Here is a 15,600-nt window from a genome sequence, read left to right as displayed (position 1 = left end):
GGTTAACACTGTCGAAAAAAATAATATAAATAAAATAAAATAAAATAACGAAAACATGGGCAATTAATATATTGTATTAATTGTTGGTTCCCGACTAGAGCGCGTTAGAATACTCTGTATTTTCACCCTTCACCCGGAAAACGACAGACAGAAAATTAGGAGACGTATGAGAAACCGAGAGAAAGAAAGAGAGAGAGAGAGAGAGAGAGAGAGAGAGAGAGAGAGAGAGAGAGGGAGGGAGGGAGGGAAATCTTTACTCGAGATCGAGATGCAATCGGGCTATTCAGTAGTGCAACGTTGAGCGATGCGCCACTCGCGATTCCTCGAATTCTCCTCCCTAATCGAATCCGCGGGGATTTCGACGTCGCATCAGCTAACCAGGGTTGACTCGCTGACGGTCGCGAACGGGTGGTGTACTCCTCATAGTTTTACCTTCGGTCGACGATTGTTGTGTGGACCCTTCTCCCCTCCCATTCCCCTCGTGCGTGTATCTCTTCCGAGCAATGCTGTCGTTTCTCGAGCAGTCGTTCGTTAAAAGAAAAAAAGAACGTTCCTTCTTTCTCGCACGTTCGAATAAAGCTAAACTCTTTGTAAATAGCGTTAAAATATATATATATGTGTGTATATATACATATATATATAAAACAAAATAGTACGCTTCCCTAGAAAGTATAGTGATATTATCGAGCACGCGATTTGTGGATCTTTCGAAGGAGCCAACGGGTTAATGTCGCGTGCCTACGATGACCCGCGATAACTCTCACGGATAATTCTCTCAGGATCTTGTTAATGCACGCGCTTCGCGATTGTTCTTCATTTTCCTTCTCGTTTTTTCTTTTTTTTTTCCTTTTTCCCCCGGATAATGCGACGCTTACCCCTCTCTCTCAGTAGCGTGAACGATCCGCGCGAGAACAATTCCGAAGAAATGAGGGCCCCGTCGTCTCTCAGGAGGATGTCTCTCCTCACACGCTGCCGCGTCTCGCGTACGTGCGAAGGAATTAAGCGCGAGGAGTCCCCCTTGACCCTCGAGGAAAGAAAGACCCGAGGAGAAAGTTCGCCGCGCGAGGCGTCGAATATTGTACAGTAATCGCACCGATTACACCGTCAGGAATCTACTCGTAATTGTCGTTGTAAGTTTAAACATTTACCTCCGCGTCGCCGCCGGTGTTTAATCGTCTAATACGGTAAATGCGCGCGCGGATTGAAAATTCGTTCAAGCACCTCTGCACAAGGCACAAAAGAGGGGGGTGGGAGGTAGAGGGAAAGTTAAAAATGCATTTGACAACAAGTGTATCTCAATAAATGTTAACGATCGTTTTACAGATAGTTCAACATCAGCGTATTTCTTCCGTGCTAGACACACATTTGCCGTTTTTTGACCATCGTACAAGTTCGATTACTCGGCGGGCCCGGGTATTCTTGCGTTAGCGAGGAAAAGAAGAAAAACGGTACCAGTCGAGGGTGTCGTGAGAGAGAGCGGCAAACCCGCGCGCGTACTTACGCATTTGTCGCGATATCTTCGCATACCTCGGATCCTCGCGGTCCTGGACCGCGATCCGAAGGGTCGGCGCGAGGCCAGCGTAGCTGACGAGAGAGAAGAGATTCATCGAGCAGCCGTCTCGCATACGAGCGATTTCTTTTCTTTGTTTTTCCCCCTCTAAATGTAACCCGACGCGTATGCGCGTCACTCTCTAAATCTCGCAGCGGAGCGAGACGTCTGATTGCGCAAGCACAATTTTTCGAGTGACCCTCTAGGAGATTTAGAGAGTACGCATGTACAGATTTTACATACGCACCTACAGTTACGCTATTAGTAGGAGCGGCGAGCCTCGATCTCGAGATGGAACTCGGGATTGTTCCAGTTCGGGCCGCTCGTTTAACGAGCGCGCGGAAGGGAAACGTGAGTATGCGAAGAGAAGCCGTACGGAGGGCCGAAAAGAAGGCTCGCTTGGATGAGCAGCGACAGGGAAATAAAATGAAGCGAAAGAAAGAACGACGGCGACATACTTGCGCCATGTGATGTGCCGGATATATGTAAAGTCCGTACCAGGCTACGCATATTGGAGATCGAGGATTGCGAATTGGAATTCGATCGACCGTAAAATGAAGAAACGTACGTAAATAAAATTTATCTGAATGATCGAGTTCCACTCTCTAAATCTCGAATGATGTCGTTAAAAGAATGAAAATTATGAGATTGCAGTTTTGTCACTCTAACAAGAGTAAAAAATTACATTCTTATTTCACACTGAAAAAAAAAGGTTGCAATTACTATAATGTAACTATAATTTTCCTAGTTATTTTTGGTGGCAACCGAGAATAGTGATGATAATAATAAGATTATTATTACTAACATTATAGCAATAGTAATTATAAAAGTGGAGCTCTTAATCGTTTTTCCACGCAATTTACAGTCACAAGTATCAAACACTCTTTTCTCGGTACAATTCTATAGGAGCGAATTCTTTTTTTACTCTTGCAGAGTCAAATCACTGGAACAATTGCACAAGTTCAATTTTTATTTTACGAGATTTAAAGCTTCAATTTTCGTGCAATCTCCAATGCATAATCTGATACGGGCTTAAAGAAAATGCCCGCTGTGCGATTACTGAAAATCTGTTGATAGCTCTCTCGGGAGTCTCTGTTGTTATCTAATTTTATGGGGTACGGCGAGGGATCGTCTCGTGCGCGCGGCGAAAGGAGTCGCCGATTGTATAATTAATTAATTAAGTAAGCAGCGAGTAACACACATTATTTATTGCGGTTAAAGAGTGATGAATTTTAGGGAAGTTATTGCAATTACGTTTTGCCGAGTGCAAGATTAAGAAGTTAATAATAATAATAATAATAATAATAATAATAATAATAATAATAATAAAGAGGAGACGAAAGGGAAAAGCTGAAAAAAGGGGATTTGTTTCTCACGTGCAATCAATTAACCGAGTGTGAAGAGAGAGAGCGGCACTTATATATAATAATCCATATGGACATATTAAAATTAAAAGCGATAATTAATAGCGGTAATGAGTGTGGGAAGAATTAAACTGTGGATTTTGAACTTGCGAAAGTCTAATTAAACGTTAAATAAATAAAGTACACGATTATTCCCAGCTGTCTCGAACAAGTGTGAATCGATTGTCTTTTTTTCTCTTTTTTTTTTAGTTCATTCTACTATCACGCTTTCGCACATCAATCTGCACATTTGCGAATAGTCTCGTTTTCCATCCATTTTCCGCCGTTTTATTACGTTTCCGATTACTTTCGCATTAGATGCGCACAAAAAGTTTCGAGGTTTTTGACGCACCGATTTCCCGTCGTTCAGTTTCCACGATCTACACGCGAAGAAGTTACACAAATGAATATTCTCGAACGAAGATAGGGTCGGACGTTATCAGACCCAGCAAAATACACGAATTATATATACATATATATGTGTATGTATATATATGTGTATATAATTGTAAATACAAATATTAATATATGAATGCAAATATAAATATGAACATGAACGCAAGTATAAATATGAACATACGAATATACATATGAACATAAATATATAAATGCAAAGACAAATGTGCAAATATGAATATATAAATACAATTATAAATTAGATATAAATACATATACGATTATACCTATAAATAAAAGGAAAAGTTGTCCCGTTGTAATTAATGCAGTGAAATATTTCGTATTAAATAAATAATCGGGACACTTAGTTTTCTCATATATATATGTATATATATATATATATATATATATATATATATATATATATATGTATAATACCTCTGTCGAAGCAAATAAAATACAATTCTGTATTTCGCATGCTTGATCTATGAAATATTTTACGGTATTCATTAAAATGGGTTACTCTGTATCTATTTAGGATACCTTAGAAGTTACGCGTACCTCGTCTGAAGCCTCGTTAACAAGAAAAAGAAAAATTGTTAACTACACATTTATGTGTCGTCGAAAAATTAAAGAATTTTGGCGAATTAGGCTTCGAGAATGTACATATATATACCTTAGTAATAGTACATAAAACCATGTTGCACGGCCGACGCTCGGTGAATTTTAACGCAGATATTTATTTAGGAGCCCAGTCGCGCCAAAATTATTTAATGCTGCAAATCAAAAAGAGACCAAGGTTCAGTCAACTTAAAAAACTTGACTGCATTTTAATGTCGTCGAGTGCGCATCTCTTCAGAGACACCGGAATAATTATATACATATATATGAGTATATACGAGTATATATTCATATATAAAAGCGCCAGCAGTAATATATAATAATACATAATAGATAACGTAGCTTTAATGTACTTAAGAAAACCGATAAACTGATTTTTGAGATTATGCTTAAATATTTCCTCCTCGAGAAGATATGCAATTACACTTACATTGATAATTTCATAATAATCGTTGACAAATTGCGATTTAGAATAGCGATTGTCCTTAATAAAGCGGCCGACGCGAGAGCAATTAATTTAAAAAATACGAACAAATTAAGGTTCGTCTAAGCTTTTAAAATTTATATAGCGGCAGATGATTGACACGTTGATTACCATATCACATTATCGCGATCTCTGACGCGTTACGTAAGGAATTTACTTGATTGCCTTATTTTTCCGGTAAACATCCGCGCTCTTTAAATCCAAGACCGCTTTCCAAGTTTTCTAGTCCGACAAGGTATCTTCATTTCGCCTGGAATCAGCGTGTTAATGACACAACGTGCGTTAACGTTCGCGACGATAGTAATCCGCGAGTTCATACTTAGCGTAGCTTAAGGTTTAGTTTGTTATTAGAAAAAAGAAGGGTGGGGGGAGGTAGGGCGAGATAGCGTGTTCCACGCTATCGATCCTTATTTGTTATTTATTAAATAAGCTTCGACGGTAGATAATGTAAAAATGTAACAGAAATGACGAAAGGATACCGAGTATAATAATCTTGGAGACGAAATTCCACCGATACATACATATGTGCAAGATGTGTGGCCTCGTAAATGGCCTTCTCCGTTATAGATCTACGATCGAATAAGATCTGTCGATTTAACGCGCAAGCTTTGCTAAGCCACGAGTCTGGATGCGTAAGCGACGCATTTAAGTCACTTTTATTATATTTATTAAAAGCATGCGAATAATTATTTTTCAAAGATTTCAAGGCAATGTTACCGTTTCAAGTGTAAAAAATATTTATTTTATTCATAATTTTAAATTATATATCTAATTAATAATTATATATATATCTAAATATTAAATTTTTAATTTTAAATTACTTTATTATTTAATATTTGATTTCTTTCTTCTTTGTTATTCCTATTTATCCAATTAAACAAACACGAGGAGCAACTGAGAATTATGAAAAATATTCTTCTCTTTTTAAATCGTGATTAGCATAGGATATAAAATGTGAAAACTTGATACGCATGACTTATTTCTTCATGATTGTAGATTAAAATTGTAGATTAAGCATTTTCTCTTAAAATCGGTTTCTAATTTTTTAAAATCTGGGACTTTTTTATTCGTAAAAAATTGAGTTGTATTTTATAATTTATTCAGGGTTGGGTCAGTAACAAATTAAAAAATTAAATAATAAAGTTAAAAAGTTAATAATTTCTCTCTCTCTCAACTTGGTTCAGATTAAATAATTTAATTTTTAACTACAAGTTTTTAACTACTAATTTATTTTAAAAACACATAAACTTAATTAACTTTTTCTTAAATTAAAAATTTATCTACGTGAAAGAAAAAATTGATAAAAAAGATGTATATTCACATAAAAACAATATTTGTTATTTCATATAAACTTAATTTGCAATTAAAATATTACATTTAATGCTCCATATTATAATTGTTTGATATAAGTATATCTGTAAAATTGTAATCTGTAAAAAAATATGACTTTTTAATTTAATACAATGCTCTTTAAATTTAACATTATAAACTTAAATTAATTTAATCTTAACCTAATTCTTTTAACTGAATTAGTTTCTTATTCATGTAATTTTTAATGTAACAATTAATTTTATGAGCCATTAACTTAGTTTGATTAAAAAAGAATATTAACTTACTCAACCCTGAATTTATATACTTATGAAATTTCCGACTTAAATACGCCGCATGATGCATTTATCTCTGACGCTCACCTCCAATACGCGAGAGAATAATTTCACATTGGTGGCCATACAAAAATGCGATTTTCGGTCTTCGTCACGTTCAATTGTTTTCAATTTACGAATGAGAATTAGCGAGCAAGCGAGCGCGCGCGCGCGCGCGCGCGAGAGAGAGAGAGAGAGAGAATGTATGTGTGTGAGAGGTTCCTACATGTCGCTCGACGATGTCACCGCTACTAAAATCGGACATCCAATTTTTTCGAAGAAGCAAAACACTGATATATATATATACATACACACACATATACATATATATATGTGACGAACTTGTAACTACACACACGATTACACAATAGAGAACGATTCTATTATCTTGTAAGAATTACTTACGCTAGGACCTCTGTACAAAAACAATTAACAAATCCGTAAGAAGAAAAATCGCTATACTGTGTATAAGGACAGAATATTTATAAGAAACTAAAAGAAAAGATATCTTTCACTACTTTCAGCACTACTTTCAACATAATCATTGTAATAGCCACTCTATTTAAGGATCGTTGAAAAAAAAGAGAAGAAATGAAACAACGGATTTCGTTATCACAGCTCGAGCTTTGTGCGAATTTTCCCGCTTCCCTGCCCTATTATATAAACAAACTGACTTCATGGAAAGGATATTTGTATGACCGTATAAGAATATCTTATTATAAAACAAAAGATGCTCTATTTAAAATAATCACGTCAGAAATTATTTTTCTCAATGTTAATTCTTATGAACGAGAGAAGAAAGTGTTACTTTTTGTATATTCATCGGGCAAGTCTTATGCACGTGTATCATTTATCGACTTTGATTATTGCGTATTCCAATAATGCGCCTGCTGAGATGTAATCGAAGCAAGTGGAAGCCGATGGCGATGTCGACGAATGAAAACTGAACACGACTTGGATAAAGTCCGAGGTTTTCTTGTAAAAAAATTAAATAAAAAAGAGAGTCGGTAAATGAATGGTATTTAACTTCAGAGTTTGAAACTATATCGAAGAATTTTAAGAAATTTTTATATACTTGCCCAAATTAGAAAACGGATATTATTAAATTAAAAAATAATAGTTTATAGTTGAAATCTAAACATATGATTCTGGTATCATTTATTTGACTAATTCATTGCTCTACTATTACACATACACATATTTTTCATGATGCCTCTAATGAAAAAAATTTGAATATCTTAAATATTTTTAAAAATTTTTCATACCTTTCATGATATCTCTAGTGAAAACAATCCAAATAATATATATTTCTTAGAATTTTTCATATTTCTGAAGAAAATTCTCTAAATTTCTCCAAATTTCATGTTTTCTTCGGAAATTATTAAAAAGAAAAATCATGGAATATTTAAAAATTCACACACACACACACACACACACACACACACACACACACACACACACACACACACACACACACACACACACACACACACACACACACACACACACACACACAAAATTAAATTCGATATTAGACTTCAATAAATAAAAAAAAATAAAATAAAAATATGCTATTACAGCTTTATAAAATTTTGCAAGTATTCGCGAGTTTAAGAAACGTTGCGTTGTAAACGTCAATAACTATAACTAAATAGTAAAAATTACTGCATAGCCTATTAAGTCTACAATTAAGAATATGAAAAATATATCTGTATCTTCTAAAGTTCAACAACACGTATTGCGCACGTGTTATCTAAGAAAGCCGAATATAGGCTTCATTGGGCCAAGCTTGGTCTCCTCTTTTAGTCCGATCATAACAGCTTCGTTTAGCTTGAGACTGATATCTTTTCCGACCTGTAAACTCGAAAAACTAAATTCAAAAACAAATTCCATATTTCGCCTTCAACCATAGCGTACAATTATTATGTACAAAGGTCATCACCTTAATCATTTTAATCAAGGTGCTAGGTAGCAGGCTGCCGTATCCTAGCTTGACTACAGACGTCACCTTGCCATTTGGCATCACGGACATAAGGATACTAGCAGTGCTACAGGATTCTTCTTCCGACGTTGGATCTATCACGAAGTTATCTCCAATCTGTTAGGGGAAATATTTGTTATTACTTTTAACAGCGTAACAATTAATGTTTTTATTAATTGCATAACCATTAAATTTTAATTGCCAATGTACAAAGCAATTAATAAAAAGTTGCAAAGAAAAATGTGATTTTATAATAATCAAACTAATACTATATTTTAATATAAAAGAATCTTATTAAATGTTATTTTAAACTACCAAAATTTTAATGACAAATATTCTATTAATGGCGAACATTTAAACTTGAATTAAAACTTGGGTAAAAATTCACCAACAGTAACATTCTAGGAATAAGCATGTGTTTGTAAAATTCTTATTGTTTCTTAGATAAATGCACGTTAGAAAAACATATAGTTTCATACATCGCATCGACTCATTTATTTGATTAAGAAATGATTAATACTAATAATTATTGCATACCTTGCATACTGTTACTACCAATGGATAATTTGTGACATCCAGCTTGATACAATCATAAGGATCGTCTGATACCTGAATATCTGGCTCGCCACCGTCGAGCATTGCCGTGATCACTCTTGGGATTTCAGTGTTATACAACGCCGCCTTCACCGCAGCGCCCACCGTGTCGAACAAATTTCCACCACATTGAAGGATCTGGAGAAGCAAAAAGTGATGAGGCGGGACTCTAAACACGACATATAATGCCGTCCGACTGCACTTACCAAAATGTCCACATACATTTTCCAACATTTCTTATGAGGTATTATACATAGTTGTTTCAAATCAAAGGCATCCGGCGTCTGGTAAGCCATAGAGAGAACATTGCTGATCTCGGTCGCCAAATCGTCCCCACCTTTACCTTCAAACGCCGGTGAGGCGTTAGCAGAACTGGAAAACACAATCAAAGACATTCTATATTAACGTACTGTACACATGTACGTTGTTTTTTCGGCGTCTTTAAAGCACACGTTATTATGATATTTTTGAGTTGTTCTCATTACTTTTACAAGTAGAAAAAAATTCTATAGTAATTCTTACGTGTGCACTTTAACATTTCTAGAAAGTATTCATGATTATTCTTTACACTGATAGAAAAACTATTTGCAATATATACATATATATATATATATATATATATATAAAATAATTATAATCAGAAATATCATAGTAATTATTACTATAATATTAGTAATAATAACCAGATTATAGTAATGTCAACTTAAAAAAATTGTATTATAAATTATACAACTTTTAAATATAGCATATGTAATTATTATTACTAATATTGTAATAATTGTTACAAAAATGGTATTCCTGACTGTAATTAGTTTACTATCCGATTTTATAGTTGAAATATAACAGATTTTCCTGTCAGTGTAAAAAATTGCATTTTAATGTTATAATAATAATTAATTAAAATGCTTAGTTTTCAAAGAAAAAAATGTGTCAAATTATCTGTGTCAAATCATTAACAGAAGATTAATCCAAGATAAAGATGTGTATACCAATCTACGAAAAAGTCCAATTTGCCCTCGCCCGGTCTTTCGGCGTACGGTGTGTCAATCTCTAGTTTCACCCCAACCAAAACATCTGTGATGTTGCCGATACGTAATCTCGCTGATCCATGTGCGTGCTTCATTAGCCTGGTCTCGATCTCGAGAGGACGATATTGATACCTGGACCGACCGTCATTTCTGAGGTCAAGCTGAAATAAAAAAATCAATTGTTAATGTATGAGACATTTGGTAAACAAAATGTTTGCAATAGTATGCTAACAGATTTAAGCAGCAGAAGCTATATCTTTTAGAACTGGTATTCTATCAGCAAAACCTATGACTAAAATCTAATATTGGAGATTGTAAGCAGAAATCACATAGATTTATTTATCATTTTATAATTTAACTTTAATTTAGTTAAAAAAAGTTAACTCAGTCAACTCTAATATTATAAATATCATTTGGAGGGCAGTACAACCAAAATAGTTAAAAAAAAAAAATTTTAATAGAAAAGAACGTTTACATTAACAGACAAATGCTAAAGAAAAAGTCTTTAAATAAAATATTAGCAATAACATGCATTTTAAGTCAAGTAGACTCAAACAAAACAGTATTGATTGAATAACAGAATTAAATAATAGCAATTGTTGTAAAATTCTTCAATACAATTAGTTCTTGTCCTTAGTTTCTGTCAGATCTAAATAAATCAATCATATAAAAGAATTTTACAACAATTACAAAGCTGCTTTTTCTGCTGAACACAATTAATATTTAAAATTTATTTATTTAATAATTTTTAAATATTAGTTAATTTTGCAATTCTATTTGGATCTATTTGACTCTCACTTTAATTTATAATAAATAATATATTACAATGATTACGAAATGCCAAATTTCATAACCATTGATTTGGCTCCCATAATCAATTTTGTATATTCTTTTAATAAATTCTGCTACCTATATTTCTGTTAGCATTCTACCGACAAAATTTGTAATCAGATACTTTGTCAGATCTGTCTTCAGGACATTTGACTGTATTAGCAAGTTAAAAGAATAAAAAAAAGTTTCTCGAGAATATAAATTTTTGTCTACAATTTGAAATTGTTTGAAATATAATAATTAATGGAAATATAGTGTTTGAAAAAAAAGCTAGAAAAATGTGCACGTGGATTGTTCGAAACGTGTTTACAATGCATGTGGAAAATGCACTCACGTCAACTCCATGAGTAATAAATGTCTTCTCGCCCAAACTTAAAGGAGTCTCGGCCATCTCGCAAAGATTGACTCTGTCAGTCAATATCAATTTTAACTTCGAAACACAATCATAAATATGGAGTACTTGTGTTTATGTTGCTAAAATCAGAATAACCTTACTTGGAGAACTCTTTGAAATCGGAGAGGAACCTGAGAGAGGGCTGAGCCGGCTGAGAGCGGTTATCGCTCCGTTTTAGGTGTTTTCATCCATCAGCGCCTCTATGTGCACAAACTGTGCACATTGAACTACGTAGTCAAATATCTATGAATCCCGTAGGTAATGTGCATGACTTTTTGGGTCTCTTCTATGCTATGTCCACGTTTAATTGGTTCTGTTTCATGCTATAAGCGTACATTTTACAATTATATGCATTCATATTTTAAATCTCTTTTATGCAAATGTGAATAATGGTTGTGAAAAAATAACACCTCGGCCAGAATCTGGTACATACCTTCCGACTTTTCGAGGTGGCTATCTTAGCCATCTCGTGTTTCTTTTTTAATCTTTCAAAAATAACAACATTTATCCTTATCAATCACACTTCTTATTACAACTTACACACTATATACTGCAACCCTTGCATTTCTACTGCATTTTGGACTACATCGCAATCACTAAAATCAAAATATCTTTTTACTATTTACATATTCAACATATTTACATTTCTCAGTCTATTTCTTATCTCTGACAGACAGAGTATTGTGTTTAGATCTTTTTGCTTATTAAGTAAACTTTTTGGACTTGGTTTACTTGGTAAAAAAATCAGATTCTGGGAGCCACACTGACATAAAGTTGTCTTCTTCTGTTTTGATGGTGATGTTGACGTCGTTATCAAGAGAAGGCACAATATCTGAAGCTGTAGACAGTCCTGAAAAAGAAATAGACAAATGCAGAATTATTTGTTTAGTTACAATTGGAGAATCAGGCTACGTAGAGTTTAATAAAATAAAATTAAGTTTTATAATGTACAGTACTAACCTGCTGCAAGTTTATCACAGAACTCTTTAACATGTTCTTTTTCTTGATAAAGTTGAACATTTCCATGATTAGCAGCAATAAAGTCAGCATCAACGTTTCTGTTTGGTGAAACAGTGTCTGCTTCTGATTCAGATTCATCAAAAAATTCCATTTTAATATATCCTTCTTGCTGATCAATTTACTGAACATTTTCTGTACTCTCATGATTTAAAGCAATAAAATCATCATCACCAAAAACATTTCTGTTTGATGGAAAAATGCCTGTATCTTTAAAATCCTTCACAGCATTTACATCATTTTGAGTTTTTAAATAAGCTTGTCCAAATAATTTCACAATATCACGAGGTTTTAAATTTCTATCATTTGTGTCATCCCAGTTTTGGATTTCTTTACTGTAATGTGTTATCAGCATATCCATAAATGATTCAGTGGTTGCATTTTATCAGTACTGTGAGGTGGAAGGCTAATCAAATAAACATGATGTTTTTTAGCTAATTCTACAACATCAATATTCTTTGTGTAACTGTAATGTCCATTTAGGATCAACAGCACAGGTGACTTTTCATTCGATTTGACTTTCATAATGAAATGTTGAAATCACTATGTGAACAAATTAGTATGAATCCAACCAGAGGGATGACATGCGGAAATCGACACAAGTGGTGCTCCTGCCATCAGTCTCTGACTCATATTCTGCCTTGGAAAGATTATCATTGGAGGGACAAACGTGCTTGCTGCATTCATGCAAATAACTGCTGTAATTAGTAAGTTTTTTTCAGTTGTACTCAGAGCATTTACATGTTTTTCTTCTTTACAACCTATGACTTGTAGGATGTTGTAAATAGTTTGTTGTCGAATGGCCAGACTTATTACATCTAGATTAAAGACTCTTTCTGCAGGAAATTTATAGCGTACACAAAGATCATCGATAGTGTCGAAAAACTTAGAGACATCCTTTCTTTTGAGTCTATGAGCTTTGACTGATAAAAGCTTCCAAGTAGATAATTTCTCCTTATGTCTCCGCATGAATCTTTGTAACCAGTCTCTTCCAAAAAGTTGAGATTCAGATTTACAAAGTATTTTGTTAATATTGTTTCGAACAGCCAGTTGGTAGGCCATTTGCCGAATATCAGTTCTAGTTATCCCATAGAAAAGTGATTCCACTTTCAACATAAAACGTGGACATAGCATAGAAGAGACCCAAAAAGTCATGCACATTACCTACGGGATTCATAGATATTTGACTACATAGTTCAATGGGCACATTTTGTGCACATAGAAGCGCTGATGGATGAAAACACCTAAAACGACGCGATGACCGTTCTCAGGTTCCTCTTTGGTAGAAGTGGAGACTTTTTGGACACGCAACTGGAAAATGAGCTCTTTTATTGGCGTATACAAAATACATTTTGCAACGTGTGGTATCTATTTATTTGCCAGCCAACCCATCAGCTGACTGGCAGAAGGAACCTAAGAATCAGAGTAACATCAAACTTGCGCGGTAGATGTCTTTCAGACGCCATCTATCAAAATGCACAGAAATTATTATACTAGCTTTATTCTTTATTGGTCGAAAACTTTTTAAACCACCCATGTACATTTAAAAGAGATAATATTAAAATAACTATTACTAATAATGTTTATTAACATCATATTTCTCTTATTTTAGACATTTGACAATGTCAATTAAATAATAACTATACAAGGAAGATGACACATTTTTTAGATTTATATAGGGGACTTGTCGAAATTGTTCACATAGAATTGATCGCCTTTAGTTTTGTACAAGACATTTAGATCCTTATTGTCAGGATACATTTTGGATCTAGACACCGTGATCTGCCATCCACCCTGCCTCATCCAATTCTGAAGAAACGAAATAAACTGTATAAAATATATAGCATTTCTCTCTCTTATGAAAGGCTATTCTATGATAACATAAATGTAATCATACGTGTATAGTATTCCAACGTGTTATTGTATATGTTCATTTTTATCAAATTAACTTTATTTTTTTGGTTTATTTTTAAAATTAGAAAAAATAAAATAAAAGTTAAACTGAAATTAATTTTAAAGTGTTAATCATATACTTTTTACATCTTTTTCTATTTCACATGTTGCAAAGTGTTAGATTAAATCAGACTACTTTAATGTAAATAGAACCTTAATGAACATTTAATGTTATTTAAACATTTTCATAACAAAGATTGTACTAAACTTGAGTGAAAATTCACCTACAAGTAGGATTAAAACTAATTTGCACTGGTAGAAATGGACACACAACTTACAATCATTTGTAACTACATTTACATTCAAATTATAAAATGATCTTAAAAGCAATGCATTTGGTATATTGAAATAGAATCTCGTACCATTTTGTTATACTTTAGATGATAGTAGAAGCAATAGATTCCAATAATACCCACTGCGGCTCTGCTTAAAAAATGCCGCGTTACATATGCCACTGTATGACCCTGTAACAAAGAAGCAGGAACTGTTAATGTCTTTGTATTACAAACACATGTAGAGTCACTCTATCAGTCGCACCAAACAATTACCAGTGAATAAAGAACTGTTTAAGAAAAATATTAAAATAACAAAACTTCATGTTGATAAATTGCAAATTAAATGGAAATTAATATACTTCTTAGATCAAATTTTCATACAGATTCGATTAAAACATTTTTTACTTGAAAAATATAATTACATTAAGTGATTTTTATTTGTTCATCAATTCCTTATTTGATCATTGACGGGTGCAGTGACATATTATCAACTGAATCTTTTTTGTTATTACCGTAAATGGCTCTAACATGTTCTGAAATTTGTTCATTGGTGCCATGTAAAATCTTCTGATCGGGTTGTACATCTCTTCGTAATACCCCTTTGGCATCACAGGCTCCTCGGGCGCGAGTTTCTGAGCATCTAACCACTTCTTTCTCCATGCTCGCTCCTCATCCGTCATTCCCAGCATCCGTTCTCTTTCACGTCCCATACGACGCATGATGGACATAGGCCTCTCTCCTTCTATGGCCTTGGTGTCCGGGATATCTGGTACTCTGAGAAATAAATTTCAACAAATTGCATCAAAGCTATTGTTAATTGTGAATATAACTAAGCATCTCTTACATAATTTTTCTTTTGTATTATGAACAAATTATATATAATATGTATAATTGTACATTAAAAATTAAAAATTATTTAATAAAATTTAATAATTTATAATAAAATGACAAAGTTAATCTTTCTTTTCATATATATTAAATAGTAGAAAATCGACAATTGTAGACTGTTGCTGTGAGTAAATTTTGTAAAGTTTTATGATTTTTAATAGCAAAGGAATTTCTGTAAACAGGTGAAATAATATTCAGTTGCTTTTTGATAAATTTTCAGAATAAATTTTCTTATGACAGCTGGGAAGCACTTATTGTGCTTTATTTAATATCAAAGTCACTGGTGCTACATGAAACCTGATGAACGTCAACATTTAAGTTTTGGCCGACACATTGTTGATTTGTCGTACAATTTACATATTGTACAATTTAGAATTTAACAAATAGAAAGAATAAAAAGAAAATCGTACCGTGCCATGATTCTCCTGGCAATTACGTGAGTTTCACGATCTTATAAACACTGATTTAGCAAACCGACAGTGAGGTTAGTTCTGCTGTTACATCACATCGATCACAGTGATCCAGTGTTGTCAACTCCTGAAA

At 33.5% G+C, this 15,600-nt stretch overlaps 4 protein-coding genes across 5 annotated transcripts in view; 1 reads left to right on the top strand and 3 right to left on the bottom strand.

Annotated features, from left to right (window-relative positions):
- LOC105831941 (plasma membrane calcium-transporting ATPase 3) overlaps positions 1-3,121 on the top strand; it is a 94,830-nt gene extending 91,709 nt beyond the window's left edge. The window contains exon 14 of the mRNA XM_036290072.1: positions 1,324-3,121. Within this exon, the coding sequence (XP_036145965.1) occupies positions 1,324-1,428 (105 nt within the window). The 3' untranslated portion in view covers positions 1,429-3,121. The remainder of the gene's footprint in view (positions 1-1,323) is intronic.
- Positions 3,122-7,572: 4,451 nt separating this feature from the next.
- LOC105839581 (exosome complex exonuclease RRP42) lies at positions 7,573-11,019 on the bottom strand. Of its 2 annotated transcripts, none has more exons than XM_012685995.3 (6): positions 10,865-11,019; positions 9,661-9,860; positions 8,878-9,043; positions 8,615-8,809; positions 8,039-8,194; positions 7,573-7,966 (listed from the first exon to the last, which is right to left on the bottom strand). In XM_012685995.3, exons 1-6 carry the CDS (start codon positions 10,919-10,921, stop codon positions 7,850-7,852), a joined length of 891 nt encoding a protein of 296 aa, XP_012541449.1. In that variant the 5' UTR covers positions 10,922-11,019; the 3' UTR covers positions 7,573-7,849. The 2 variants fall into 2 exon arrangements, with proteins under 2 accessions (XP_012541449.1, XP_012541450.1); XM_012685996.2 differs by having other exon boundaries at positions 7,573-7,950.
- A 326-nt stretch (positions 11,020-11,345) lies between these two features.
- On the bottom strand, positions 11,346-13,285 carry LOC105839583. Its single transcript, XM_036290061.1, has 3 exons — positions 11,885-13,285; positions 11,657-11,774; positions 11,346-11,520 (listed from the first exon to the last, which is right to left on the bottom strand). Exons 1-3 carry the CDS (start codon positions 12,033-12,035, stop codon positions 11,454-11,456), a joined length of 336 nt encoding a protein of 111 aa, XP_036145954.1. The 5' UTR covers positions 12,036-13,285; the 3' UTR covers positions 11,346-11,453.
- Positions 13,286-13,429: 144 nt separating this feature from the next.
- LOC105828569 lies at positions 13,430-15,594 on the bottom strand. The gene is made up of 4 exons (XM_012666993.3): positions 15,468-15,594; positions 14,682-14,943; positions 14,257-14,358; positions 13,430-13,750 (listed from the first exon to the last, which is right to left on the bottom strand). The coding sequence occupies exons 1-4, from the start codon at positions 15,473-15,475 to the stop codon at positions 13,613-13,615; spliced, it is 510 nt and encodes a 169-aa protein (XP_012522447.1). The 5' UTR covers positions 15,476-15,594; the 3' UTR covers positions 13,430-13,612.
- Positions 15,595-15,600: the final 6 nt, after the last annotated feature.

This window comes from Monomorium pharaonis, chromosome 7 (assembly GCF_013373865.1).
Source record: "Monomorium pharaonis isolate MP-MQ-018 chromosome 7, ASM1337386v2, whole genome shotgun sequence".
Classification (NCBI taxonomy): Eukaryota; Metazoa; Arthropoda; class Insecta; order Hymenoptera; family Formicidae; genus Monomorium; species Monomorium pharaonis.
The sequence above is the reverse complement of the archived record's forward strand: the minus strand, read 5'-3'. Positions and strand labels throughout refer to the sequence as shown.

Excerpts from the sequence above, each read along its gene's own strand:
- LOC105839581 (XM_012685995.3), bottom strand. The coding sequence starts at position 10,921 with ATGGCCGAGACTCCTTTAAGTTTGGGCGAGAAGACATTTATTACTCAT. Across the intron at positions 9,861-10,864 it reads TTATTACTCATGGAGTTGAC|CTTGACCTCAGAAATGACGG; the intron begins GTGAGTGCATTT and ends TTTTTATTTCAG. Across the intron at positions 8,195-8,614 it reads TGGTAGTAACAGTATGCAAG|ATTGGAGATAACTTCGTGAT; the intron begins GTATGCAATAAT and ends TTCCCCTAACAG.
- LOC105839583 (XM_036290061.1), bottom strand. The coding sequence starts at position 12,035 with ATGGAATTTTTTGATGAATCTGAATCAGAAGCAGACACTGTTTCACCA. Across the intron at positions 11,775-11,884 it reads CTGTGATAAACTTGCAGCAG|GACTGTCTACAGCTTCAGAT; the intron begins GTTAGTACTGTA and ends TTTCTTTTTCAG. Across the intron at positions 11,521-11,656 it reads GAATCTGATTTTTTTACCAA|TGATTGCGATGTAGTCCAAA; the intron begins GTAAACCAAGTC and ends TTTTGATTTTAG.
- LOC105828569 (XM_012666993.3), bottom strand. Across the intron at positions 14,359-14,681 it reads ACATGTTAGAGCCATTTACG|GGTCATACAGTGGCATATGT; the intron begins GTAATAACAAAA and ends TCTTTGTTACAG. Across the intron at positions 13,751-14,256 it reads ATCTAAAGTATAACAAAATG|AATTGGATGAGGCAGGGTGG; the intron begins GTACGAGATTCT and ends TCGTTTCTTCAG.